The sequence below is a fragment of the Sander vitreus genome, chromosome 3 (assembly GCF_031162955.1).
Source record: "Sander vitreus isolate 19-12246 chromosome 3, sanVit1, whole genome shotgun sequence".
Classification (NCBI taxonomy): Eukaryota; Metazoa; Chordata; class Actinopteri; order Perciformes; family Percidae; genus Sander; species Sander vitreus.
Window position 1 is genome coordinate 29,879,338 of NC_135857.1, and position 27,203 is coordinate 29,906,540.

The 27,203-nt window shown below is 41.7% G+C and overlaps 1 protein-coding gene across 1 annotated transcript in view; it reads right to left on the minus strand.

Annotated features, from left to right (window-relative positions):
• Positions 1-286: 286 nt before the first annotated feature.
• Positions 287-27,203, minus strand: part of ulk2 (unc-51 like autophagy activating kinase 2) — a 42,003-nt gene continuing 15,086 nt past the window's right edge. The window contains exons 4-27 of the mRNA XM_078246891.1: positions 24,271-24,303; positions 22,455-22,491; positions 19,572-19,745; positions 18,868-18,941; positions 18,621-18,722; positions 18,478-18,536; positions 17,731-17,813; positions 17,530-17,580; positions 17,337-17,425; positions 16,559-16,727; positions 14,934-14,991; positions 10,831-10,980; positions 8,738-8,883; positions 8,571-8,651; positions 7,330-7,598; positions 7,053-7,231; positions 6,406-6,515; positions 6,158-6,295; positions 5,759-6,000; positions 5,433-5,611; positions 5,179-5,297; positions 4,853-5,010; positions 4,533-4,668; positions 287-3,188 (exon numbers count right to left, since the gene is read on the minus strand). Coding sequence (XP_078103017.1) covers positions 3,124-3,188; positions 4,533-4,668; positions 4,853-5,010; positions 5,179-5,297; positions 5,433-5,611; positions 5,759-6,000; positions 6,158-6,295; positions 6,406-6,515; positions 7,053-7,231; positions 7,330-7,598; positions 8,571-8,651; positions 8,738-8,883; positions 10,831-10,980; positions 14,934-14,991; positions 16,559-16,727; positions 17,337-17,425; positions 17,530-17,580; positions 17,731-17,813; positions 18,478-18,536; positions 18,621-18,722; positions 18,868-18,941; positions 19,572-19,745; positions 22,455-22,491; positions 24,271-24,303 — 2,901 coding nt within the window. The 3' untranslated portion in view covers positions 287-3,123. The remainder of the gene's footprint in view (positions 3,189-4,532; positions 4,669-4,852; positions 5,011-5,178; positions 5,298-5,432; positions 5,612-5,758; positions 6,001-6,157; positions 6,296-6,405; positions 6,516-7,052; positions 7,232-7,329; positions 7,599-8,570; positions 8,652-8,737; positions 8,884-10,830; positions 10,981-14,933; positions 14,992-16,558; positions 16,728-17,336; positions 17,426-17,529; positions 17,581-17,730; positions 17,814-18,477; positions 18,537-18,620; positions 18,723-18,867; positions 18,942-19,571; positions 19,746-22,454; positions 22,492-24,270; positions 24,304-27,203) is intronic.

Sequence of the window (27,203 nt, forward strand, 5' to 3'; positions counted from 1 at the left end):
ACAGTATGTTGAATGTTACTGTTAAATACAATTGTATAGATATTAATAATGATATTTTTTTGTATTATAGAAAGCCTTTGTCAGTGTATTACATACAACGAAATTAGGAGTGCTACTGCTGATCAGTGCCTTATTTGCACTCCTAATTTCATTCAATTTCATACAGGGAAAATGTAACAAAGACAAAACATCAGCATCATTCATTATCTTCTTCATATATTAACTTTTTCAGTTCAGACCTTTTCGTCCAAACCTCTGTCTCTGAGGAATCAACACAGAACCAAGCTCGGAAAAATAAAACACAGCAAGACATTTTAATTGTTTCTTCTTCTTTTTTTTCTTTTTTTTTATATTAAAGACTGTATTTGTGTTCCATAAAGAACATAGACAGACACCCCTTGGTGAGGGACACAAGTATAACATTAAAATGTCTCTTCTGAAAAACAGGTGCTTCGAAAATGTGTTACATTTTTAGGGTCGTGACTGACAACGGGTTTCTTCAAAATGCATTCCGATCAAGCTGGAGAGGCGCAAAACAACGGGGTACATACAGTACATACAGTACATACAGTACATTCAAGATTCTAGAGGTTCTACTCTACAGGGTAAAATGCAGACTTGGTACCCATGCTTCATCCACAGTATAACAGTCCATCTTCAGTTACAGTCAATGGGTAAAATGGTACAGGGCACAGATTGAGGCGGGTTTCCATAAGCTGTATTTGTCCCTCTTCACTCTGTGTGCAGTAAAAGGCTTTGTGTGGTTCAGAGTGCTCATGACAAGGACGAGGGAAACTGAAACCCAGATATGTCTCGGAAAAGAACAGTACATCAGATAAACAGGCCCAGAGACCGCTGGGTGCCTGTGAATGCATTTATACACATTTTTACACAGAAAAAAGAATTTATTCACACCTGTACAGAGGAGTAGGTCTTTGTCTGTTTTCACAAGAAGAAGGCATCTCCTTTTCCATCAATAACTGTTTACTACTGGTGTTAATGCACACCTGGCAAGTGCACGTGTGTATATATACACTCATACATAGTACATACACTGTTGAGAGCACAGCAGACAACTTGAGGGGAGCCAGAGGGACAGTGGATGCTAGGCAGTGCAGATTGTGACAATTCAAGTATCACAAAATTTGGAGAAATGAGTATGAAATCTTAAGAGATCACGCTTATTTCAGAAAATTTCATAAGACCCACTGAACAAATATGTGTCTTTGTCTAAACAATGAACAGTCCTGGTAGAAAGAGTTCTCTGGAAAGTTTTGGAGCTGCCACGAGTTATATTTTATCCTTTGGCACACCCCTGTTGTGCCAAAATATGGCAGACATGAATAAAATGTATCAAATTCACCTATGTACATATAAAGATTTGTGCTCTTTGACCGACAGGCAGGTCATCTGATGGTATCATCGACAACCCAAAACTAAAAATGTGATCTCACACACACTCACTCCCCTCCCAAAAAGAGGGGAAAGGAATCATCACATGCACCACATACAAATATATACAAGTTTGCCAACATCAAGTTTTGTTAAAAAAAAAAATGTTGCTACAGATACTGACAGAACATAAAAAAAACTGTAGTATTTTAGTAAAATGAAACTTATTTTTAAGGTAACTTGTCAAGTAATATGACCATTCAGTTTCACAAATCACTCCTTCAGGGTTTAAAGTGGACGCTGATTGGCTGTTCAGCACTGCAGTGGGGACAGGAGAAGGGCCTGCCACCATCTTTTCTTCTGAATATCCAAGTCTGCAGACCTTGTGAGCAGAGTGAGCCACTGTCACCCCATATTTAACTTAACCCCTCCTCACTGTGATCAACATAATCAACAAGTCACCATGGGTCTGTTACATTCCTACAAAACTGGGTCACAAGGGAAACAATGTGACTGATTTTTCTATTTGCAAGTGCGAAATGAATATCAAGGTCCGTAAAAGCCGATCGAAGCTCCCCTGCTCTGTATTTTTTATGTGAATTACCAAACTACTAGTATTTTTTTTATAAATGATAAATGTTGGTTTGATGTTTGAGAACAACTGCATCGGTCAGGTCAATGGTAAATAATAGGGAAGGCTTGGAATGGCTGCATTCAAATTGTAACCCATTTTTCCATATGGCCAGACACAACTACTGTATCTGGAATTAAAGGAATATACCCTTCTTGCCTGGCAATGCCTACATTTTTGCCTACAAACTCCACTCCCCTATTTTATAACAGGTTTTCTGTTAAAAAAAAAATAAAATAAAGGGGGGTAGTCCACAAACCCTAATCAAGATAACCCTGATGACATCATCTGGGTTACAATCTCAGTCCACAAGAGTCAATCCACAATAAAGTGCTTGAGCTAACAACACAGGAAAAATAATAAAGCAATCTACAGGTTCCTTTGCTCACATGGCTGTCTAGTTTTTGTAACAAGAGTTCTTGTTTTATGTATAAATCCATATTGTTGGATCTGTTACAGTGATCAGCCGTAAGCCTTCTGCAATTTTCATTCCACTCCAATACTTAAGGTTATCTAAATAAGCAGAAGACTCAAACATCCCTGTTCTTCTGAACCAATAAATAACAACAACAACAACTAAAACACAGAGTAAATAACCACTGATATCACATAGTACGCAGGATATAAAAAAAAAAAAATAATAATAAAAAAGACAAACTCCAGTTCAAGTCTCTTGAAGTACACAACGCCCCCTCATAGTCCTGTCCATCCTTTTTTTTTCTTCTGGTAAAAAACAAATGATATCCTGAAAGATGGACATTAGTTTATTTTTATACATGTTGATCAGATGGGTTTCCACCATCATAGCGTAAGAAGAAAAATGCACTTGAAAGTGCAGGCATTATGTCCACATCTGGTTTCAGCCTTTTGTTTCTGGATCCGTTGTCATCTTTGGTTGTAAATTTGTGCATCAGTCGCTTGCCACAGTTCAGTTCGTGATGCAGCCAGTATGATGATAAATACAGATGAAACCTATCAAATGAAAAAGTGCTTGAACTGCTACAGGAGGGAACAGCGGCTCTGTGAGGATGGTAGTCAATAGTCTTAGGACGTGGTCCCTCTGTGTCTGTGTGTGTGTGTGTGTGTTTATGGGAGGGCTGCTACTCGTAGAGTGTGACAGTGCAGTAGCAGAGGGCTGATATCCTGCGGTCAACGCTGGCCTTGTCTGCAGGGAGAATACACAAAACAACAACATATAAATAAAAGTAATTAAAGCAAACACTTAAACAAGTAAAATATAGTTATTATACAGACTGCAGACTTAGTCTTGCTAGACCTGCAGATTCAGCAAACTCTCTTAACTGCACAAAGTTATTGTAAATCGTTTGTTTTAGCCTGATGAATACTAACTGTTCTTGAAGAGGTGAGTTTTCATGAGGTTTGATCATTAGCATAAACGACGCCCCCAAATAAACGGCTACCTGTCCTGCTCTTTTTCCAGACTGATCTCATGAAGTGGCGTATGTATGACACGCCAATTGGTATGCCGTTATTGGTGTGTTTTGAAGACGCACACTCGCTTTTCAGCGTGTTTATCAACGCCGTTTGGCCTCCATTGACTTACATTACCTTGCGTTTGCTTGTGAATTGACGCCTTTGCGAGTAGTATGAAAGGGCGAAAATCCGCATAGGGAGGTTTGTCGGGGTGGTGGATGGGTCAAACACAGGACTTTCACCCAGGAGAGCGGGGATCGCGTCCCGCGTGTGTTGTTTCCTTACCATTTTTTTTCTTTTCCTAAACCCAACCCAGTTCTTTTTTCCCTAATCCCAACCGTTTTTTCTTTTCCCCAGCGTGTGATGTTAAAACCAACCGTAGTCTCGCAATAACACGTAGCCTCGCGATAAGAAAGTGGCGTGTATGTAGATATACACGTGGATAGCTCAAAATGCGTACAGATAACGCCCCTTGCCTTTAGGAAAGTGGCGTGTATGTTTACGCGAAGTCATGATATTGCGTTGCTTTTTCTGCAATCATTCACAAATATGTTACTCAAGACAACAAATAAGACCTTCATACTGCAGAGCTTCAAGTCCTGCTGTCAGAAATCAGCAGACATAAACATAAACGATTTAGCAGTGTCAGTAGTGGTGTAAGAGTACCCCCCAAAAATGCCAAAATATTACTATAGCTGTCAATCCTGTCATCACAGAGCTGTACCATGACAGAAATAAGAGTGAATGGTTTGACATAAAGTGCTGTGGTAATTGTATAACTTGGCAATAAAAATTTTGTAACATATTAAAACTCCACATTCATTCAGATGAAGGCATTCTTATTTTTAAGTCAAACACGTGTTTTCCCCATGTTGAAAAAGTCAGATCTGTACATGACTTGAACAACAGGTCTGGAATTTTGCTTTTGAGTGTTAAATGGTTTATGCTACAAATTCTCTGAAATCATCGTACATGCCACTTAAGACTAAAGACCCAATCTATTCATACGAGTGGTTCCTGCATGAGGCCAATTGTGTAGGACTGTGTGTGTGTGTGTGTCAGGGTTTGTACTCACACTTGACCACGTTCTCAATGTCAGTGGGGTCCTGTAGGATCTTGGACAGGCCGTCCAGCAGCATGGCGGCCTTGCTGTAGCGGTAGGCTATATCTTCTGTTTGCTTGAACATCTCATCCAGAGCTGCTGACTGAACCTGACACACACACACACACACACACACACACACACACACACACACACACATTAGGCTGACCAGTATAGATCATAGCTGCACTCTACTGAACATATTGTTTGAAAAACCTGGTGGAAATGACTAAAATCAATACCCGACTACACTCCTTTCTATAAGATTTTTTTTATGTGTATCCGACACTCACCATCTCCACTGCATGATTATAGATGAGCTTCTCCGCGGTGACACTGTTGATTTCGTCCACAAAGCGCTGCTTGTCGGAGAAGAAGTGGTTGAGTCTGTCAGTCAGCCGCCGGCAGAGGGAGATGCAGCTTTTGTAGCGCTCATTAAGACTCTTCACCACTGAGAGAAGACAGAGAGAGGGATTAGTATTTTTGCATATACCTGCATTTGAAAGTTACATATTTGTAAAGGACACAGGTAAGTTTTACATAACTACAGTGTCTTTCTCCTGCTGATGAAGTGGGCGAACAGCAAATTTCCCAATCCAATGAAATAAAATGTCCTTACCCTGTTTGACGGCAGTGGAAGGATTGAGCTTGGCCGATTTAATCTGAGCCTTGGCCAGATGGAGAGAGGACGCCAGGAGCTGAGCTGCCTTCATGTAGAGCACCAACTGCTCCACCTGCCTGTAGGGGCAGCACAACCATAGTATATAAAATACTGCACCAACACCACTAAACAAAGAACCTCTTCTGACTACAGGATACTATTAATTGTATGAGATCATCAGAGAGTCAGACTAAACTTTAGTCATTCCTTACCCCCACTCTCTGCTGAGCTGGCTGATCTGGTCCACAACCACGCTGTCCTGGGGAGGGTAGAGGGAGGCGGCTGACACGCCAAGCTCCGTCCCTCCAGCTCGCACTGCCGCCATTTCCAGGACGCAGTCGGTGAATGAAAGCATCATCCGCAGGTGCATCAGGGTGTCTGTATGCTCACGCTAGACCAGAAATTACAAAGATTAAATGTAAAACCCAAAAGAAGATTAAAAGTGTATACCAGTGAGTCATGAAGTTGTCTAATTGACCAATTTCCCTGTTGGGTGATGGGAAATAGACACCAAACATTTGACCTCACACTCCCTCACCTCCATGAGGGTCTCCTCAGGCAGCTCAGGGGCTTCGAATGTGATGAATCCCTCTAAGCTGGGAGGGGAGGTCCCATAGGGAACATAGCGCAGGCTGCTGGGTGCCCCCTCGGTACTGGGGACAATCTGCCCGCCCACAAAACCTCCTGGAGGAGAGCAGCCCATGGCCATGCCTGGAGGAGATCCAACATAGACCCGACCGCTGGTGGAGCACAGGGAGCCGGCCGAACTGTTGGAGCCCACTGAGAGAAAGTTGGGGGGGGGGGGGGGGGGAGAGTGGAGGATCATGAGATCTACGGACAAACACCTTCACTAAGAACACCTCACAGCCTTCCTGCTTCTAACTGTTACTAGCTTATTTTCTTGCATACTAGCCCAGATCAGGGGAAGGGTCCTCACCTGAGGTGGTGCGTGGTCGTGTGCCCAGGTGGCTGCAGGTAGGGGGAGTGCTGCTGTTGGGCGGTGAACCCACGGTGAAAAGGACAGTACGGGGACTCACTGACCCAACCTGAACCAGCCCACTGGGACCTGCAGGGGCTTTGGGAAGAGGACATGTAATTGTTTTCATTCTCTGTGATACACCGATAATAGTCGCAGTTTAAATTTAAGTTTAGCTGTACATTGTGTTGACAGCAGTGTGTCCATACCTGTGTCCATGGGTCGCTCTGTGTTCAAGCTGTCATTGCTGCCTTGATAGGCCTGTCCACCCAGAGTGATTCTGATTGGCTGCTCAGACAGACGACCTGTACTAACAGACCTGCAGGGAAACCACGGATAACATCAGCACAATGTCAAACAGCAGACAAAGTGACGTCACATGCTAAAAGATAGACAGAGAGGGGGGTCAAAGTAATAAAAAGTGGTGCACCAAGCTAGTACCCTTTGCTCTAAAAACATGTAGATATACATATCAATATTATATATCAATGTTAGACCCAGAAATGTGTTTTTCTCGGACAGAAATGTATCTGAAACAAAATAGAGCCAGTGTAAAACTAAAACTCTCCATTTAAAATCCGCAAAATAAGAAAGTTATTAAATAAAATTACATTTCCAGGAACTCTTGTGTCCAGTCTAAAGTGTCACATTAGATATCATTCAGGTTCAGGGCTATTACTACATCAGTGTACTACTGATAAATTGTACAATAAATAGTAACATTTTTAGTTGTGTATCAGTGTAACATTAGTTAAGGTGGAAGCTGAAATGGGTGCAAAAGAAAAGTGATGGAGACTGTATATCTGGGCAAGCGAAGGGTACAGACAGAGGACATGTTTCTTTCAGTGAGTCCTACCTGCCAAAGGTCCTGCTGGCCTCAGGGGCAGCTGGTCGTCCGGTGAGGTACGGGCTGCAGTGGTGGGCACAGATATCCCGGGCATCTGCCAACGTCTTGGTGGGCACGGGGCTGTCCGCCAGTGCCATCAAGTTACAGGACGCCTGCGTTTTGGGGATCTTGAACGGTGCCGAAATAGTCTGAATGAAAAATAAATGAAAACAGGTAAACTTTAAAAACTAATATTTTAGTTTATTTGGTACTGGTAATCTGCACACTTAATAATATCTGCACTCACCTTAGTCGGGGAGCCAATGATGGTGGGCAGCGGGGACTTCTGCAGCCAGTCGGACGTGCGGGGGGAGGAGCCCAGGAGCTTGGTGGGGGAGGAGCCAAGGTTGGCTGGTCGACCGAGCTGCGGGGAATGACTGCAGGAGGACGAGGAGGAAGGCTGAACAGGGTCTGATAACTGCTTGTGGAGTTTCTGCCTGGTCTGGTAGAAGTCAGTCAAGGTGGGGGCACTCTGGAGCCGAGCCCCCAGGAGCTGAGAGGATGGGACAGGGGAACCTAGAGGAGGTAGAGGGACTGGATTAGAGTTCAATTCAAGTTAATGGACCATATAGTAGTATAAAAAAAGACCTACGCTATATGAAACATGCCCATATATAACATTGTTTATGATTTGACACTATAAAGTTGAATTGAATAAGCAACCTGTACAGTATTGAATCAGACTGATCATGGACAAGGTATCTGTTGTACATTCTCTCTGGCAGGTCAGAGGAGACATAAATAAGTTCATGTCTCATTTGTCTCTCAGCAGAAGGCAGTCTTCAGCTCTAAACTTTGCTCTGCACTAGAGAAAAAAATAGCAGCTGGAGTGATGCTACTGGTGACATTTTCATGAGCTTTGCCCTGTCTGCCCAACCAGTGAAGTACAAAAGTCCTGAGACGTTCCATAGAGACTCTGTGTTGGTCATAAAATCTGTTGGTTGTATGACTTTTGAAATAGGGGACAAAGTACTGTCTGTCTGACTGAGGTGCCATTTCAGACAGTACACTATAGCCCTGTTCCTGGTTCAAATAAAATGTTCACCATGACAGCAAACCTCTAGACACAAACGGTTTAGAAAGTGGGAGACGTCTGCAGTGTTAATATAACCACAGTGTCAGACACTTGAGTCAGACCTTGACTCATGCACTTTGTCAATGATAAAAGTCATGACACACAGGAGAGAATCAACAATTCCTAACTGCAGTTAATGCTAATACTGCATATTTTAAATGCCAGTTCATAATATATTATACTGTGCGGCATTTCTGTAATGGCTTTTTGGCAAAGGGTTGTATGTATTTGTGTGCTCCTTTGTTTTTGTTGAGTGTTAAAAGATTACCATTTGCTGTTTCAACAACCCACATTCCACACAGGACCATGTAGGTTAAATCTTATCTAAGTGGACAAGTTGGCACAGTTAGATGTGGGTTAACCAGGTGACCAGGCTATGTTGAGGACAGCGGAAGCTTTGCCTGTGAACTGACCTCCTGAGGAGCTGCGGCTGCGAGGCTCGTGGTTCTGCATGTGACAGCAGCAGTGACCCAGCTGCTCAGGGATGGTGCCCACTGCAAACACAAACAGTTATTTCCAAGTCCAAGTCATGTCTGGAAGGTGTTATTAAAAAAGCTGATGTGTCTAGACATATCCTTACCGAGAGGTGAGGGGGAGTAGGGCCGGGAGCTGCCGGTGGAGAGACGCCTGCCTACTGCCTGAGGGACATCTGCGGAGCTGGGGGACCCCGAGCCCACCTTGGGAAAGCCCATAGGACTAGTGTTGGAGCGCCTCACTGTGCCAGACCTAGAAAACACAAACACACATCACAAAAAACATTAAGTATGTATGTAAACTATCCCAAGTGCAAGTAAAATGCATTGAGTTTTCAGAGCCATGAGGAAAATGCTCCGTCTCAATTAACACTGAACTAATCCAAAGAGTTAAGTAATAAATACATAAATACAATTCTTGGCTTCATCAAGGATTCAGCTTAGCGCTGCAAAGATTATTTGATTAATAGATTAGTTGTCAACTATTAAATTAATCTCCACCTATTTAGATACTGGATAAATTGGTTCGAGTAATTTTTAAGTATCTTAAGCTTCCTAAATGTGAATACTTTCTAGTTTCTGCACATCTCTATGACGGTAAACTGAATATTTTGAGTTGTGGACAAAACAAAACATTTGAAAACGTCATCTTGGACTTTGGGAAACACGGATCGATATTTTTTTTTTCCATTTTTTTTCCATTTTATAGACCAAACAACTAATCGATTAATCGAGAAAATAATCGGCAGATTTATCGACTATGAAAATTATAGTTAGTTGCAGCCCTACAGTAACTCAGGTATTCAACTACTCTCTTTCAGATGATTTCTTTATTCTCCCTTTTGCTCATTTTGGCTTGATAGTAAATAGTAAAACTTATTTGGCTGATGAGACAACCCAAGATAACTGCTGCAAGTACTGTACAAGATCACAGAAGCAAAGCATGTGTATGAGCATTTGCTGTGCAGATTGCTCATCTCAAATCTTTGACAAAAAGTATTTCGCAGAAGTACAGAGTGTTGCAAAGTAGAGGTGTTTTGTGAGGACCTTGTGTAATTACTGAGATACATAATATACACAATACATAATCTAAGGATTGTGAATCCCAAATCAAATGCCCTGAATACAACTGCAGAAGGCACAGATTTAATTAAAAAGTGCCCTATGGAGTTTTCTCAAAATATAAGGAACACCTGCCATCGCCTACATGTGTCCGGTACACTGTGCTCGATTTGTTATAATCAAGAAATTATAGATATTGCAGGTGCACAAAGGCCAAATATGGCCAGGTGTTCTGTAAAACAGAGCAAAGATCCATACAGTATATTAAGGAGTTCTACCTGACAAATTCTTGCTCCCTAAAGTGAGAATAACAATACTAACACACAGAAGGGTCTTTGATAGATAAAAGGGACGGAGTGTCAGAGCTCTAAATATATAACATAATAATCCTCCATGAACAGACTGAAGAGGTAGGATGGCTGAAGAGTGGGACAGCTGAAAAAGAAAGGGTGAGAGGGACAGTAACTGTCCTCCAGGATCTAACTACCATGGTTGCACAGAGGTCAGGTAAACAAGCTGCTACTACAGAACCATTATGCAAATCCTTATTTTCAGAGCTACAATCACCACAGGAGGAATTTAATGGCTAATGACAAAGCAAGCAAACCACCAGATGAACACAAGCCAATACAGAAACCAACCAAATAAAACCTTTAAATATTAAACACATATTACATACAATACAGCTGATTAAAGCCTAGAGTACCCCTAGAGTTCTCCTTTTCAGACAACAGTAAATAGGAACAACAGAACTTATTTTCCTGTGAAACAAGATGCCAACATTCTTTCTTCCTCTGCCATCCCATCTGCTTTGTCTTCACATAAAACCACCAACAAACCCTCCCAGCAACAGGTTGGGAAGCCACAAATATAAGCCAGCCCTGACTGTATCTGATGTAAATTCAGTGAAACTTTATGGCTGATGAAATAACAGCCTGGGTTTCATTACCCAGCCACAAAGTTCACTCCCAAAATAAGTAAAACATTAGTCCCCAATTAAGCTCAACAAGCTGGTGCCCCTTCCAGGCGTTTCATTACTAATCACTAAAAAAGGTATATATAATGCAGAGTTAAGTCAGAACCATCCAGCACCAAGGGTACTTCCTTCACCCTCAGACCCAGCAGAGGCAGCTCTTACCTGGGAGAGCTGTACAGTGTGGTCGTCGGGCTGCTGGAGAGGTTCTGCTTGATGCGCTGGTAGTTGCGGATCTGGGTCGGAACAGGGATGGGGGTGGTCTCAGCCCGTGGGGACACCATGGGGGTCTGTCCTGGGGTGGGCTGCGGCTGCCTGGAGGGAAAGAATGGAGAGACGAGGGCGGTTAGCCAGGCCGCTCGAGGCTGCTGCTGCTGCCAAATCTGCAGGACATCTTGAGTGGTGTCAACACCCATATTAACTTAAATCTCCAAAAGGTGACTTGTTTAATAAGTAGAACATAAAGCAGGAACAGTCTAAAATGGAGGGACTTGGTTTCTACAGCCCTGTGTTCTTTGTTTACTACAGTGTGGAGGCAGGTTGAGTTAGTTAAGTTTAGCCTGGCTGATCATAAGGGCAGTCAGTTGGTGAAAAAAAAAAAAAAGGGGCCAGGCTTCTATGTAAACACAAAGACAGCACCAATCAGCTTAAGCTCCTGCTGCTGGGGGGCAGGGCTAGAGGCAGGGCCGACCATTGGCACGTGCAAGTAATGTCCTCTGTGTTCAGCAGACACGGGAGGGGAAGTGCAAAGAGGCAGAGCTCATTTGCATTCTTTTGTTATTCTAGAAGAGACAAAATGTTCTCGAACATAAGGTCATGACAGAGTCACCCACAGAGTGCCTTTGCTTACATATAGAATGCAAAAAAAAGAGGAGTGGAAGAAATGGCCATTACAGAGGGGCACCAGTTGGAAACCAGTATTATGTAATGATGTAAAGCCAGGGAGGGTCTACAAGGAAGAGAGGAGGAGGACACGTGAGGCAGACTAGTCCAGACAAAGAACCAGAGAGAAGTTGCTTTGTTGGATTCCTGTAATTCTGAGATATAAATCTAACCACATGCTGTCCTTTACCACACACTTAACACCGCTCGAGAAGACGGTTGATACAGAAACCCATAATGGAGGCTTTCAATTGTTTGCCAGGTTGCTAAAAGCTTTATTGATCCCAGCCAAGGATTAAAATGGAGAGGCATGTTGTGTGCTGTTGTATCCTTGTTAAAAAGAGAGAAAGAGAATGTGTAGGTCAGTGAACGGTTTTTTAAAAAGGCAAGAGTGAGTGGAAATGGGAAAAAGACTGGATCTTAAAGTCAGTTGCCTCTCAACTGACCTGGATTTTAGCAAGCAGCCCAAGAGAGGGGGGTGGGATCCTCTTTCTTCTTTTTATTTTATTTTTTTTATAATTTGTCACTTCTGTTTCTCCTCAGATATCTCTTCCATTTGCTTGTGTTGTCTTTCTTTTTCTAATTGCTTTAATTACAATGATCATCGCTCGCCAGACATACTACTCTTTCATTGATCTACCCAAGCCCACACTCTGGTCTCCTTCTTTCTCGACTCCAATCAATTTAGGACATGCAGGGCGCAAAGGATGACAAGGCTGTGATTTAGGAGCTCTTTGAGAGTGTGGCTGATGTTACTAAATTGCAAGGGACAACTCCTGTAATTAAGAAAAAATTGGTTCTTCCCATGTCAATGGTTAACTAATTTATGTAGGCAGTTACAGTTACAGAGAGTTACTGCTATGGAGAAAGCCGTTAAAAGGAGAGCAGAGGGAGGGAGCAAGAATAGAGGAGGATGAGACAGAACAATGTGCGTGCAATGAAAAAGGGAACAGACAGGGAAGATAACAGTTTTGCTTTAGGCTGTTTACACATGCAAACAGGAAAGCAAGGAGATGGAAGAAGTGTGAAGAGTCTGACTGAAGGTTAATAACAAAGGGAGAAGGTGAAAGACCAATAACAAAGACAGTAGCAGGTTTCAAGTTTCAGGGAGCAAAATATATGTATTTAAGGCTTAAACTTCACTCTCAGCTTAAATTAGGAACTATATCCAATATTAGCCACAATTTAGAAACAAAGCTGTCCAGGCTACGGGGATAACAAATGTTGTTTACAAAAACTTTCTATATCAGAACTATGACAAAAGAACATTGAAAAAAAGTGACAAATGTTGGAAAAAGCTACAAAAACGCAGGGGAAAAGAAATCGACAAAAATGTTTTTTTAAACGCTGAAAAAAGTGCAACAAATTCAGGATTTTTTTTTTTTTTTTTAAACATCAAAAACATCACAAAATGTGACAAAAAGTTGTAAAAAAAAAAGTGACAAAAAAAATTGGAAAAAAATTAACAAAAAACTCGAAAAAGGCGGGAAAAAAAGTGACAAAAACAATTTAAAAAACAGCAAAAAAAAGTGACAAAAAAGGGGGGAAAAAGTGACAAAAATATTGGAATAAAATCTACAAAAACGTTGAGAAAAGTGTAGAAAAACAACAAAATGTTGAAATTTCGACCCAGAAAAACACAAAGTTGCGTGGTCGACGGGAAGACAACACAAGGGTTAAGAAACGAGGCTTCCCTGATGAAATATAGCTAGTGAAAGTTCAAAAACATACAAAGGGTAGAAAATGGAACAGTAGGGAATAACTGCTGGACAAGAGATCGAACTGTGTACTGGGTATAGTGAGTATAATACATTTTACTAACTGGATTTAAATCTGAAGAAAAAGAGTCGGTCAGTAAATTCTGTCACGTTGGAGAGTGGTACATTTGAGCATGTTTTGATCTTTCAATACACAGCTGAGGCACAATAATAACACAGTTAGTTATTGCAGGCAAATTTGGGGAGTACGCAAGTCTATTCTTATCCCACAGCCCCCGGTGTGTCAGGTGTTTTATTTAGCACTGCACCACATTGTTATGGCTCAATGTTTGATTCAAAACTCACTAATCATGCAGATTAGGAGGTGGGCAGAAGAATTCACTCATGACGAAAGGACAATTAGTGTGTGTCTGGTGTAAAGCTGACAGGAGGGTGTTTTGCTAGCGGTCAGAGGGACAGAAATAGAAAAGGAGGCCTCGTTGACATAAAAACACATGAAGAATAGATGATGTGACCTTACACACATACACATGATCTCAAGGATGTGTGTGAAATGGAATCTGACTCACAGCATCATTTCACACTTCCATTGCATAGTCAATCTATTTTTTACTCTGACTCATGTCAACATCTACTTCATACTCCATGAACTGTCGGATTCCTTAGTGATGCTGGGCTACATTTCAAAAATAATACCGCATCTGCAATATCTACAAAAGACATTTTGACCAAATGACCATGACCAAATAAACAATCAAAGCTAGCAACATCAGCTTTTTTTTTTGTTACTCACAGCAAGGTGACAACAAGATGCATAATCCGCCATAAGGCAGGTTTTGTTACCTTTGGACAGAGCCAAACTGCCCGCTTCCCCCTGTTTCCAGTCTTTATGCTAGGCTTAGATTAATGGCTAGCTCTCAGCAAGAAAGTGAGCGTATTCAAGCGTATATAATAAGCGTATTTCACTAAAAATCAATTTCTTTGTTTGTAGCTTTTATAATGGGTTTATTATAGCCCTGTTTCCATCAGGCAGTTACAGTACCTTTAGAACCATACATCGCCCGTACGGACACATACCTAAACACTAGGTCTGTCTTGCGTTTCCACTGCAGACAGTACTCTAAAATGCAGGCGGAATTGTTAACGGATGGTAAGAGCTGTGTCCACCACATACACAAGTAACGTGTTATTGTTACATTTTCTCCTGCATTCATTGTTCGGACGTGCGATGGAAGCCATGGACAGCCATGCACTGAGAAATGATCTGAAAACGTTTTTATTCCTCTCTGCTCCATCCAGCTCTATTTCCTCTTCACCGATGATGCAGAGAAACATCCGCACCAATCACAGACTGCAGTGTTTCTAGCTCCACCTTTTAGTATCGGATCAGTGTGCAGGTACCTCAACAGAGGGGTAACACAAAAACAGGACACAATGGAGCGGTTCACTTGGTACCATCCACACCTTTTGACAATGGAAATGCAACAATAACCGTTGTTATGAACTAAACTGAATCGGACTGCTTGGTGGAAACGAGGCTATGACCCTTTAAGCCCTATGAGTCATGCGGTTTGTCAAGTACTTTGTGTGAGATGACTTGGGTGTTTTCAAAACGTTTGTATTTCTGTACAATATCCAAACCTATCTGGTTGATAGTATTGTACTTACCCTCCACACATGAGGAAGTCACTGGACGTCCGACGAACCACTCCCATTGGCTGGTCATCTGAGGAGAGAGAAAGAAGGGAAAAAAAGAATGATGAAGGGCCATCAGGCTTTACTAATGTATGTATAAAACAGCAGAGATTAGGTCATTAAATGCCACTCAGTATGCCAGCTGACACTTCCAATGCTCTGAACTTTGTTCATTGAGTGGAGGACTAGCAGGTGTGTGTGTGTGTGTGTGTGTGTGTGTGTGTGTGTGTGTGTGTGTGTGTGTGTGTGTGTGTGTGTGTGTGTGTGTGTTGCAGCAGGTGCAGAATATGAGGGTTCATTTTACCAGTCAAGAGGGTAAGTGTGTACCTACTGTTTGTGAAGTGATGTCTACAATTACAGCATGAATTGGTGAGCAGCTGTCTAATTTACTGGCTGTGGATTTGGTAACATCTGAGTGTGTTTGAGCATGTGTGCTGTACTTGGCAATGTACCAACAACCAATCAAATTACAGAAACAATACTATTTTCAACCAATTATATGAAAGTATTTTAAGACTGGACAGCCCACTTAGCAAAACAGGCACAAGAAGGGTTGGTTGAGCTGGCTAAACACACCACATTCTATTGTTTTGGTATCAAAAGTTGATACGTTATGTAGGAGGCCCAAGCACTCCCTCGTAGGAAACCTTTTTGGGATGGAAAGCAACAGTTAACCCGTCACAACAACCTTAAAAAGGAGCTTGGCAGGCATTACATAGTTTGAAAAAACCTTCGATACCAGTACCTATACCCTTAAATTGATACCATTACCAATAGAGTACTTCACTTGATAGCATTCAGTTGCATAAAATACCACCACCAGTCATCAAAGAAATACATTTTGAAAGTGTACAAATTACTTGCAAACATTTTGGTGGCATTTTGGCACCCTGAACTGCTAACTCCGTAAAATACACCCCGCTCGACTTCACCACACCACAGACTCACTGTATGGGTTGTACCTGCTGCAGTAGTGAGGCAAAAAATTGGCACAATAAATCGAAGAATGCTTGTGGCGATTGTCTGCGGGCAAAACCATACAAATTGTATTTTTTTCTAGTTCTAGAATGAATGCAGGTAACGTCTGACTGGAGAAGTTTCGATACTTCTTGGTACTAGGGCTGGGCGATAAATCGATTTTATCGATTAACTCAAATGTGTAGTTAACGTTGATTTGTTTAAATGAAAATCGGTTTTCTCCTTAACATCCGCCGACTCTCCCCCCCCGGGCTCCCGTAGTTCCTAACGGGCTCAGCCCTCCCCCCGCGCGTTTGCCATAGAGATACACAAACAACATGGCAGCGACAGGGACTAACATTAGTTATTTTCTCAACTAGTAGTTTCATTACTTGCTTAACCGTAATCTCCGCCGAAATGACTCTCGCGGTGCTCTGTACCCGGTCACCTATTCTCGGAGAACTGAACCACCAACCACAGTTTAAAGCTTAAATTGGATTTTTGTGTGAAAAAATCTGGGATTTTTTTTTAGGCGATATCGCCCAGCCCTACTTGGTACTGTGTTATTTTGGCCGATACCTTAAAAAGGTGTTGGGTACCCATACCCAGCCCTAATGTACAGTGTGTGTGTTGGTACTTACAGCTGTCAGTAGCGATGTGAGGCACCAGGACAAAGTCGTCAGTGTCACTGGACGAGTTTTTACTGCTGGTGCTTCCTGCAGACTCTTTGGACAGCTGCAGAAAGTTGGGTGGACCGAGCGGAGGGGATGACAGACCATCTTCTGCTAGTGTCTGCATGTCTGGGAGAGACTGTGTTCACACACAGAGAGAGAGAGAGAGAGAGAGAGAGAGAGAGAGAGAGAGAGAGAGAGAGAGAGAGAGAGAGAGAGAGAGAGAGAGAGAGAGAGAGAGAGAGAAAAGGGGATTAAGTTGTAGTGTGCCTCCTGAATGGCGCAATTAAGGCTTCCAGGCAGGGCAGTGCTGTCAAACTAATATAATCACCATGTTACAGAGAACACCGACATCCTGGGAAATTAACTTGCTCTGCATTCCCACTGCTGCTGCCAGATGAGATCTGCCACTGTGCAAGGAGATTGCTATAACTAGCAGTGGACTTATTAGTGGCAGTAGCTTCAACACATTCACTTGCAGGATTTACAATAATAGAACATAAGAAAAATGGGTAAAATGGGTCTAGGTAATTTGGCCTATTAAAAGTAAAGATGTTTTTATGAAGGGTTTGTTTATTTCCCTTTTTGGACACATTTTACTTTTCAGGCACTGTTTGTAATCTAAGAAGCAAGCGGGCACAATAGGAGCACAACGGGGAGGCACGGTTAATATTGTATTACCTTTGCCTAATTGTAAGTGCAATGCCCTTTGAATGAGGGGTAAATAATAAAGTAATATTAAACTCACAGGAGGGGAGTTGTAGCGGATGCATGGGGAACTGCCACAGGAACTGTCCGTCACTGCATTAGAGGTGGTGGGGACCGGCACTGGACACGCTGAGGGGAAAAAATATAGGATTAATCATGTTTTCAAGTTGGATGATGTGAAAAAGTATAGTTCAGTAAGTTATTTTGCTTGGGAATGTGACCTTTGTGCTTACATTTTTTGATGGTGGATGACGGCTCCAGGAAAGGATGGCTGAAAAACGCGTCTGCAGAGTGAGGGGTTAGAGGGACAGAACAGATCAGAGTGGTTTTTAACAAACATCAAAACAGATCTCAGAATATGTGAAAACCAAACCTGAACAATACATTTATTATTCAACGTTTAAAGACATTACTATTATGTTAGTACCACTGACCAAAGTCCATCCTGTCTTTCTGGTTCCTCTGCAGCAGACCAAGCAGAAGGTCACCAAGTTGTTGGGATGTCTCCCTTGGGATGCTGGGTAATGAGAGCATGGGGACATTAATACCTTGTCTCTTGTGGGGTGCCTATAGACTGTGCAAACAAACAATCTTACAAGTTTGTTGCATGTCCCACTGTGCGAGATGGATCTAGTAAAGTCTTGCTCGCAATCTGTATCGGACTGTACGACTGTAATTTTGAGGCCTGTCAGATGATGCTACAGTATGAATGCCTGGTGAATTGTAGCCCTCCAGTGTAAATAGGAACAGAACTAGGAGCCTACAGCTATGCTAGTGACTCTGTGAGGCTGTACTAAGGCACAGCGGAGCTTTGAGCTAAATGCTAACCTCATGTTAATATGCTCATAATGACAATGCTAATTTTTGAGTTGGTGAGATCCAGTATTTCAGTCTGGTTTTAACATTGCCATTCAAGACCCTATGGATGGCAATGTTAATCATTAGAGCCACCACTTTGGTCCAGACTGAAATACTGTACCTCATCAACTCAAAAATTAGCATTGTCATTACTACCATGGCTAAAAGGAACAGATGCAAGTGAAATGTTATGGTATTATCCCTCTGCACCGGTCTTAAAAGATTTTACCACAATTTATTTCCACAATTGGAAAAAATTCAAATAAATTGACAGCCCAAATCACACACTGTAAACTTAAAGCAAAAGAGGTTCTGTGGCTTACATAGGTTGTAGATTCTTGTTCTTCTCATAGAACATCCTCAGGTCTTGGGGACTATTGGCCTTCAAAATATGAATGTAGAAATTAGATGCAAACACATCAAAAAAACACATCTGTTACTGTTTTGTTGTGTGCACAATATTAACCTGGAATGGTGGCTTGCCGACCAGACACTGGTAAATGACAGTCCCTATGCTCCACAGGTCGGCCTTGGCATCATAGTTCTGGGACATGATGACCTCTGGGGCCTGAGGGAGGAAAGGCCACAAGTAAAGATCAAGAGCAGGGAGAGTTATGCAACATACAGCTGAGAAAGCTGACAAGTCATTTTAAAATGACTGACCTCAGCTGCAATTCTAGACACACAAAACATACACAGTTAAACAAACTGACCATGTACATGGGTGACCCACATAGTGTGGCTGCCATCATGTTGCTCTGGAGGTACCGTGCAAAGCCAAAGTCAGCTGCAGAACAGAAGCATGAAACAAACCAGTCAGTACATGTGTGTTTTTATTACCAGTAACACAAACCACTGTTGTTTGACTCTGGAGAACACTGGGAACATATAACTGTCTTGACTTGCACTCAAAACAGAGCTAAGGCAGTGATGGAAAATGCCATCAGTGTTGTCAGCAATGCATTAATTACGATACTCTAGTTGCCAAAATTGGAGGAAAGTGTGGATAGCATAGTATCTACTTGTTTGACAGTCAAGGTTATGTACAAAAAATGTTTGTAAAATAAAATGATCTCTTCTGTACCCAGGGCACGTTTTGTCTCTCATTCTGCTTCTGACTAAACCTACTTTACTGTACAAGTTATATTATTTGGCTTCTGAATTCGAACTAAAGGCAGCATGACTTTTAAGAAGCTGTTATATATACACTGCATACAAATATATTGTTACTGTAAATTTGGATTCAACAGATGCTCTACATTGTTTTTATTTCAGCCCTGTGACACAGTAACAGTTTGAAAAAACAGTCAAAAGGTGGGTAATACACTACATATGGGTTACTACAAAACACTAAGTACACACGGTATGTAAAACGTTTTAATCCAATAAAAGGACCTTGTCCATCAAATTCTGTCACCTATTTTGATGCGGATGCCACTGATGTTGGACTTCTTGCGACCCACATACGACAGCAGGATGTTCTGTGGTTTCAGGTCACGGTGGATGATTCCTTTGCTGTTGAGGATGCGCATGGCAGCAGCAATCTGCTGGAGGAAAACCCTCAGTGTGTCTTCTCTCAGTGTCCCCTTAGCTAAAGAAGAGGAGAGATTAAGAAATGACAATGACTGAATGAAAACAACTTTTGTTTGTTTACAAGGAAACTCCACGGGGCAGCGTTTAGCAATTCTGCTCATTAAGATGCATGTTCTTGCCTGTTGTTTTCCTGGATAACTGCCTTCAGGCTGGCCTATTGATCTTATTCAGGTGCTTCCTGCAGCCTAATGAAGCACAGTCATTACTAGTTTCCTCGATTTGCACTCACAAGATGCAGAGTCAAGATTTCTCTCTTTCTCTCTCAAGCCATTGTGATTACAGTGAAGGCATTGATTAAAGCAGTAAGCTTATCAACATTAAGCTACAATTTGTGTGTTTGCTGCTCTATGCCCACCACAGTGGACCAACATCATCTAACATGTAAAAGTTGTACAAGTAGTAGAATCATTCACTTGTGAGATCCTCTTATATGATGGAAGATGGTCATTACCTACACACTGTTCACAGACAGTTGGGTGTAACACTCTAAATAACCACTATAACCCCCCAGGTTTCATTTCACAACCACCAGTGTTACTAAAGCAGACTCCTGAACCAATCTCGGCTGATTTGTCTGACCGTGACCCATTCTGCAAACTGCGAATGTGGACATGTGGAGCGGGTACATTATGCAAAAGAACAGTGATAAGGCTGCTGTTCCAGCAACACAATCAGTGTTTTTATGGAACAGGAGGTGGAACCACCTGTGGTTATCTAACAGATGTATTGGCAATTGCCAAAAATATTTGAGATTCCAAAAGCCAACCTGATTTTAACTCTACGAAACTATTCACAGCAACTATGATAGCACATTATGAGTGTTCAGTGGTGAGTCAATGTGGTGAGTTTACCATTCTGAAGCTCAAATGCTGTGAGATCAGATTGGGTAACAGATACCCTGAAGTGTTCAGGAGAACTGTTCAGTTTTGTATCCATATGAAAGATGTGCATTGAAAAAAAAGACATTTTGATATGTATGGTATGGTGTATGGTAGCTACTGTATGTGGATTCCATTTACTAGATTTCCTCTGGATCTTTTAAAAAGGGCTTTAGCTAAAAGTTCAGGACGAAATCTAGTAAGTGGACCTTGAGTTTATATTTTTTTAGTCAAACTGTATTTCCAAGGTCAAGAATTAACCTACCAGCTCATTTATAATGAAACAGGCAGTGATGTGCTTGCATCTTATCACTAAACTACAAGTGCAAACACTTTGTATACAGTATTTAAGGTATTATTGTAGTCAAACAACTTTTTTGGAAACTTTTCTTTAATCAATGTTTTGTTTAATGTCTATCTTAAAAGACTTAATCGGGTTGGTGTGTCAGCCCCTTATCGGCCGTCGGACAGTCTGGCGAGGTCAGTGACTCGAGTCTGTTCGGTGCGTTCCGTGCCGTTGTCAGTCGGAGGAGCCGTCGGCCTTCATTTGGGCCGATTTGACACGTTGAATCAGAAGGCTGGCAGTCAATCGGATGAGCATGACTAACGCCTCTCAAAATCTGACGAAAATCTTTAAAAACTGACCTTTGTCGATCTGAAATGAAGACAGATTCAGCAACTGCATGGCCTATTTCTCGCTTAAAATGTTTTCAGAAACACGTTTCGTGAACTATTTTCGTAAAATATGAGATTGTATTCCGAACAAGCTGCCATTATGTTCTGGCACGCGCAGAACGTACGCTCAAGTCGGTGTCACTTCGGTGTGTTCCGAGGCACTTTTTTGACCAACTCGGGCAGGCAGTCAGTCCGACTGCCTTTTCTGCTGAAGGTCGGCCATCGGGGTTGGTGTGTCAGAGCGTTTGAGAAGTGTTTGAGAAAAAGACACTTTTATTTAATCCTAGGTTCAATCCTAGGATGCAATCAGTCTCTCACTCCAAGAATTACAAAAGAAATGGCCTTAATAACTGTGTTATCTACACTGCAAACGCATAAGCATGAAACTTGACATTCTGTTTTTTTTTCAACTTGCAACTTTAGACCCAAGCTGTCAGAGTGAGACACCCTACGCCCATGATGTCACTGACAACATAAAAGGTGGCTACACTCCAGTGTTAATGCAAAACTAGTGGTTGAAACATTAAAGTAATGGGAGCCATCACTAGGAGTGTTTGTTTTTTGTGTTTCACTGGTGTTAACATGCTACATCTCAGACTTGTTCAAGAGGAGGACTGTATTGTTGGTGAGGGACATTTGAGTATGTATATTTATGGATTGTTTTTTTGCAATTTTCTGGGGGTTCTGAAACATGTAAAAGAACTTCCAAACATCACTTTTACTGTCCAGTATGTATCATTCCACCTTAAGCTGACTTGTTGCTCTATGACAAGAAATGCTGACCTTTGTTATAAACTATCACAGATGCATAACACTGTGCTGACTGGCTCTGAAATAGAAAAGGGATCCTTTGTATAAAGCTGTAGTGGTTCCCACACACACACATCCCCCACATGGAAAAAAGAAAGACATACAAATGTTCACTCATAGACACGCACTCTTTAACGTCCCTACATGATACAGAGTTACATTATTCCACCAACTATTCGTCACACATAGATAATAAATGCATAATCACATGCACATATTCACACACCTACACTCCTAATAGCTACAGTCACATGGCTTTTCCTCCTCTGCAGCATTAGTAACTTTGTTTTGATGAACAGTAATACAGTATGTGTGTGTAGCAGACAGATTAGTGTGATGCTTACCTTGCAGATAGTCGGCAAGATCACCTCCATTACAGTACTGTGAGTGGGGAGACAAACAATCAGCAATAACTAAATTCAGGTTCAACAATGTCAAGCTGTGAAGCACATTTTGGTATTATTCGTGTGTATCTGTGTACATGTGCGCGTTTGTTGAAATCCTAGCCCAGATAATGGCAGGCTCATTCATTGATATTCTGAAAGACTGTAGCTTTATCTGTGCTGACAATCTCTGCTAGAGTGAAGTTAGTTCCCAAGAGGAACAACAAGAACAGATGGACACAGAAAGTCTGCTGGCCGCTAGGCTAATTTAAGCATTGTACACTGAAACACTGCAGCGCTATGCCGTCCAGCTCATCTCAGCTGAGAATGTCTGGCTGAGTCAAGTTATAACCGAGCAGTTTGATGTGTGTAGAGGTCTGTGTTGTTATACTATAGCAGTCTGGTGTCGTTTTACAGCAATTTAATGAAAGTAAACACAGCCAACAGTCGTGCGTAATGACACTGCGCTCTGGCGCTGCACTGGCTGGGTGATACAACAATACTTGGAAAGAGTTGACCATTAGACACCATTAGGAGACAGATAATTAAACATTCAAAGGATTCTAATTTCTACACCAATAACACTAAAAGCCACAAACTATGACCTTCCTCCCTCTGTCAAGAATGTAAAAAAAAACTGTTGCTTAACTACCTGACCTCAATTTAACTCTAGCTTTTGCTGATCTGCATCCAACTTCTGTGTATTAAGGCTCTGGTTGACTTCACTTTCACAAAAAGAATTCAGCTAAAGCTTAGCAAAAGCTTCACCCTTTAATGGGTAAGACTGACAGTGTCAGATTACAGAGAGGTATGCAGTTAGCTATCCATCATGTTGCCATGCTGTTTGGCTCGCTTACAGTTTACATGCAAGTTAACGGAGACTGATTTAAACTATGCATGAAGCCGCATGTTGGCATACTGCTGCACTAAATGTTCCAAGACAAACATCTTCCTTTGCTTTAAAGTGTTCAAAGGGCACAGCATTCTCTTCATTACATTATCATTTACACCTGGCTCAGTGCACTCATCTCTTCATAACACAGTCATCGGATACTTTGACCAAGATAAGCTTTTTCCTGCTAAGCAAAACATGAGGCATCAGCATTGATTTAGCCAGACTAAGGTCCAGGTTCCAAAGTGCAGCAATATAATATTCCGTAAACCATATGATAGCTGAAGCAGATTTAAAATATAACTATGAAAATCCATTTATCTAAAACAACCTGTCAGCTTTGATATACTGTAAAACTGTCTAAACATAAATCAAACCAGATTTTAAGCAAAGGCTTTCAGGGAACATGATTCCTAGAAAACAGAGGGGTGTATTTTCAGTGAACTTGAGGTGCAGTAACGTGAGGTTTGTTTTCTACCATGCAGCCAGCTAGGGGTGTTTTGAGAAACGAGCAGAGAAAGTTGGGAAGGATGCAGAAGGTGAGGTCAGCAAGCTAAGAAAGAAATTATAGACACAATGTAAAAGAAAACAAGAGAGGAAAAAGCAAGGGGAAAGACTGACAGGGAGGGGGAGACAGCAGTAAAGCCTGCAAAAAGGGGAAGAACACCTGCTGCCAGCCAGTGTTGGGGTTAAACCATTACATAATGTATGTCATCACTTATGTTACTTTTAATAAAGAAAGCATTGTAAAGTAACCAATTACTTTTTAGAGTAACAAAGTAACAAGTTACATTGAAAACAAACTGTTCAACACATGTGACAACACAGAAGAGGATATGAGCTCTGACTCATTAAATATCCAGACAGTCACGTTTCTATACTTACCTCCATGACCAGAAAAACAGAGTTGGGTGTTTCCTGGAAGAGAAGAGACACAGAAATAGTTTCACAGAATTACAGAAGACATTTATCCTGAAGCAATTTTCAGCTCAATCACACAGCCAGAAGAAAACAGCCACTAGAAAGAAATCCATATTACACACCCACTTGCTACTTTTGATAACCTTCTGAACATGTTTTTTTTGTCTCATGAAAATGCTATTTAATGCTTATGACACTGCTATTAGTTCATGTTAACCGAAAATGATCCCCAATCAATGTGCAACATTGTATCGACATTTAGGAAATAAATACGGAGACAAAAACACTACAGGGGAGATGAAGGAATCTGCTTGTACATGGAATGAACAGGAATAAATGAGCTTCAGTTCTCATTAGCATTTATAGCTAGCAGAACACAACAACAAAAAGTACTGCAATATTTTTCACAGCATTAAAACCATTCCATATATAAACAAATACTAGGCGAGTGTGGTCGGACCACGAGCTACAGCACTGTGCCACCATGCAAGTCCACCGACATGTTGTCCCACGGTAATGGGTATGTTTGTTTGATGGGTAAGTAGCTCAGTCTTTGCAAATCCTATACAGTGTTTTCTCCAATTGGGGCAGGTGGTAGTGGGGGATGGGCCACCAGTATCTAGTCGGTGTGTTGGGGGGGCAAAGGGGGTTACATAATGAGGAAATGTAAGTGCAGTGCAATCTGGAGAAGATGGGGGATGGGAGTAAAGTGTCACAAAACACACAGACTTAGATGATAGTGATGAATGACCATCGTCACTGAAGAATATTCATATATAATATGATATATTATAAGTGATACAACGTCAGAGAAAACTGAGAACAACAAATAGCAGAGACTGAGAAAAGCTGCTGCCTGGAGAAACCATCATTGTGTGTTTTGGCACTTTTGCAAGTTGTCTCTGGCAGCTGCAGTTGCCTCAGTTTTGTTTGTTGCCTAATTGCTAAAAAGTGAGATGAATTTCAAGAGGCAGGTGGCATCACACAGGGCAGCCTTTGTTTACGAGGACTTGGAGGAAGTAGCAGCTCACAGGTATGAAAGTGTCGAGGGCCTGAACTGTTTACATGAACAAATTTTTCTAGAAGATACTGTATAAATATCGGTGGACTTCGGACATTTGATGGGTCTCTGCCAGATGAGGGCTGGGCTCCAAAACATTCCCTTCCAGTACAAAATATTCCAAAAACAACTATGATATAAATAGCCTCTCTGTCATCATTTCCTTGTCACACTCATGTACCGTTAGAAGTTGTGTCGCAGGAAACCAAATCTACAGGCTGGACAGAAGGATGAAAGGGTTGTATTATCCTGAGATATGAAAACTGACAACACAATATACACAAAAATACACCGGACTGCCAAGAGTCCATGTGAGCCAAATCAGCACTGTGTCTGGTTAGTCGTTTAGTTATTGCGTCACATTCCAGCTCCAGGAGTGGTTATGTAACAATATGGGGGATGGGATATGGTACTGGGGAGGGGGGGAGGTTAGGCATTTGTGGTGAGCCTGGTGTGCGTTTGTCACGCAAGCGGCAAGCGTAATCTGGGGTATTCTGGGTGAACTAGTGTCATTTGAGAGTTAAGTCTGTGCTTCGACACAACAGATTCCCAGAATGACAGGAGGACTGTCAGTGACAGCGGCAAGAAAACAGTAATTATGTTCTGGGGACAAAAGGTCAGGATTGCTTGTTGATTTTCAGTGTGACTCAATCTTGGGTAGAGAGGGGAGGATGTTTATTATTTTGCAGATGTACAATTTGTTCTTAAACAGATATGCTGATATATACAGTACACAGAAAACACATATGTACATAGAAAGGAACAGAACATCCTCATAAAAGTGCACTAGACTGCCAGAACGTAATGATGTACTTTCACATGAAGAACCAAGACAGTGAAATACAGAAATTTGAATGTAATAATTTCATCTGTATGCAAAACTTTCTAAGGCCCAGATTTGAGTTATGGTCCTCAAAAAAACATTTGTTATGCAAGAGAAGAGATGTACTGAAGATCACATGAGTGTGTTTGCTCATGTATATGTGCTGATAAAACGTGTTTTTACAAGTACATGTTCTGTGTGTGTGTGTGTGTGTGTGTGTGTGTGTGTGTGTGTGTGTGTGTGTGTGTGTGTGTGTGTGTGTGTGTGTTTGTGTTCGTTCCTGTGCTTCAGTGAGCAGTAACAGTGTTTTCCTCTGAGCTTCTCTGCCCCAGGCAGTTAAATGTCTGGAAAGCAAAGCTCTGTAAAGGAATGTGGACATAAGCCCGGGAGGTTCGTAATGCAGGTTTTCTAGGAAAACTCACCGAGCTCCAAAAATCCCCTCTAAAAGTATCCAAGAACATTTACTGCTCCTCTTTTTTCAGCCCTCTTTATGTCAGTCCTGCCTCAATACCTTGTGTAATTAGAACGCGCGTGCGCGCGCACACACACACACACACACACACACACACACGGCTGGGGCCCCTCTCCAGGTCAGAACACAATGTTCCAACATCAGCTTTTGTGAAGATTAGCTCACAAAACACTTCATAAACAAACCTCAACCCCCCTCTTCCTCCGTTTACCTTTACACCAACTTTTATTCCCACCAATTTCTTTACGTTTCTGTTCGGCAATGTAATAATAGAAAATATTGACCAACACCCTATGCCACTTTGCAAACATATATTGTCACCTTTATCCTGTGTAGATTATTTTTAATAAGTTATTGTACGTTTACTGTCCGAGTTTTTATTTGTAATGCTGATGGAGAGACAAAGTAACCTCCATGCCAATTGAGCAAACAAATCCACAAGGGAATAAAGCTCGACAGCTCTGGAAAAAAATAGAAGATGAACATTGAGTTAAGATTATTTTGTCAAAGTGCTGGCACCAGAGTCTGTATGTGCTCCTTCC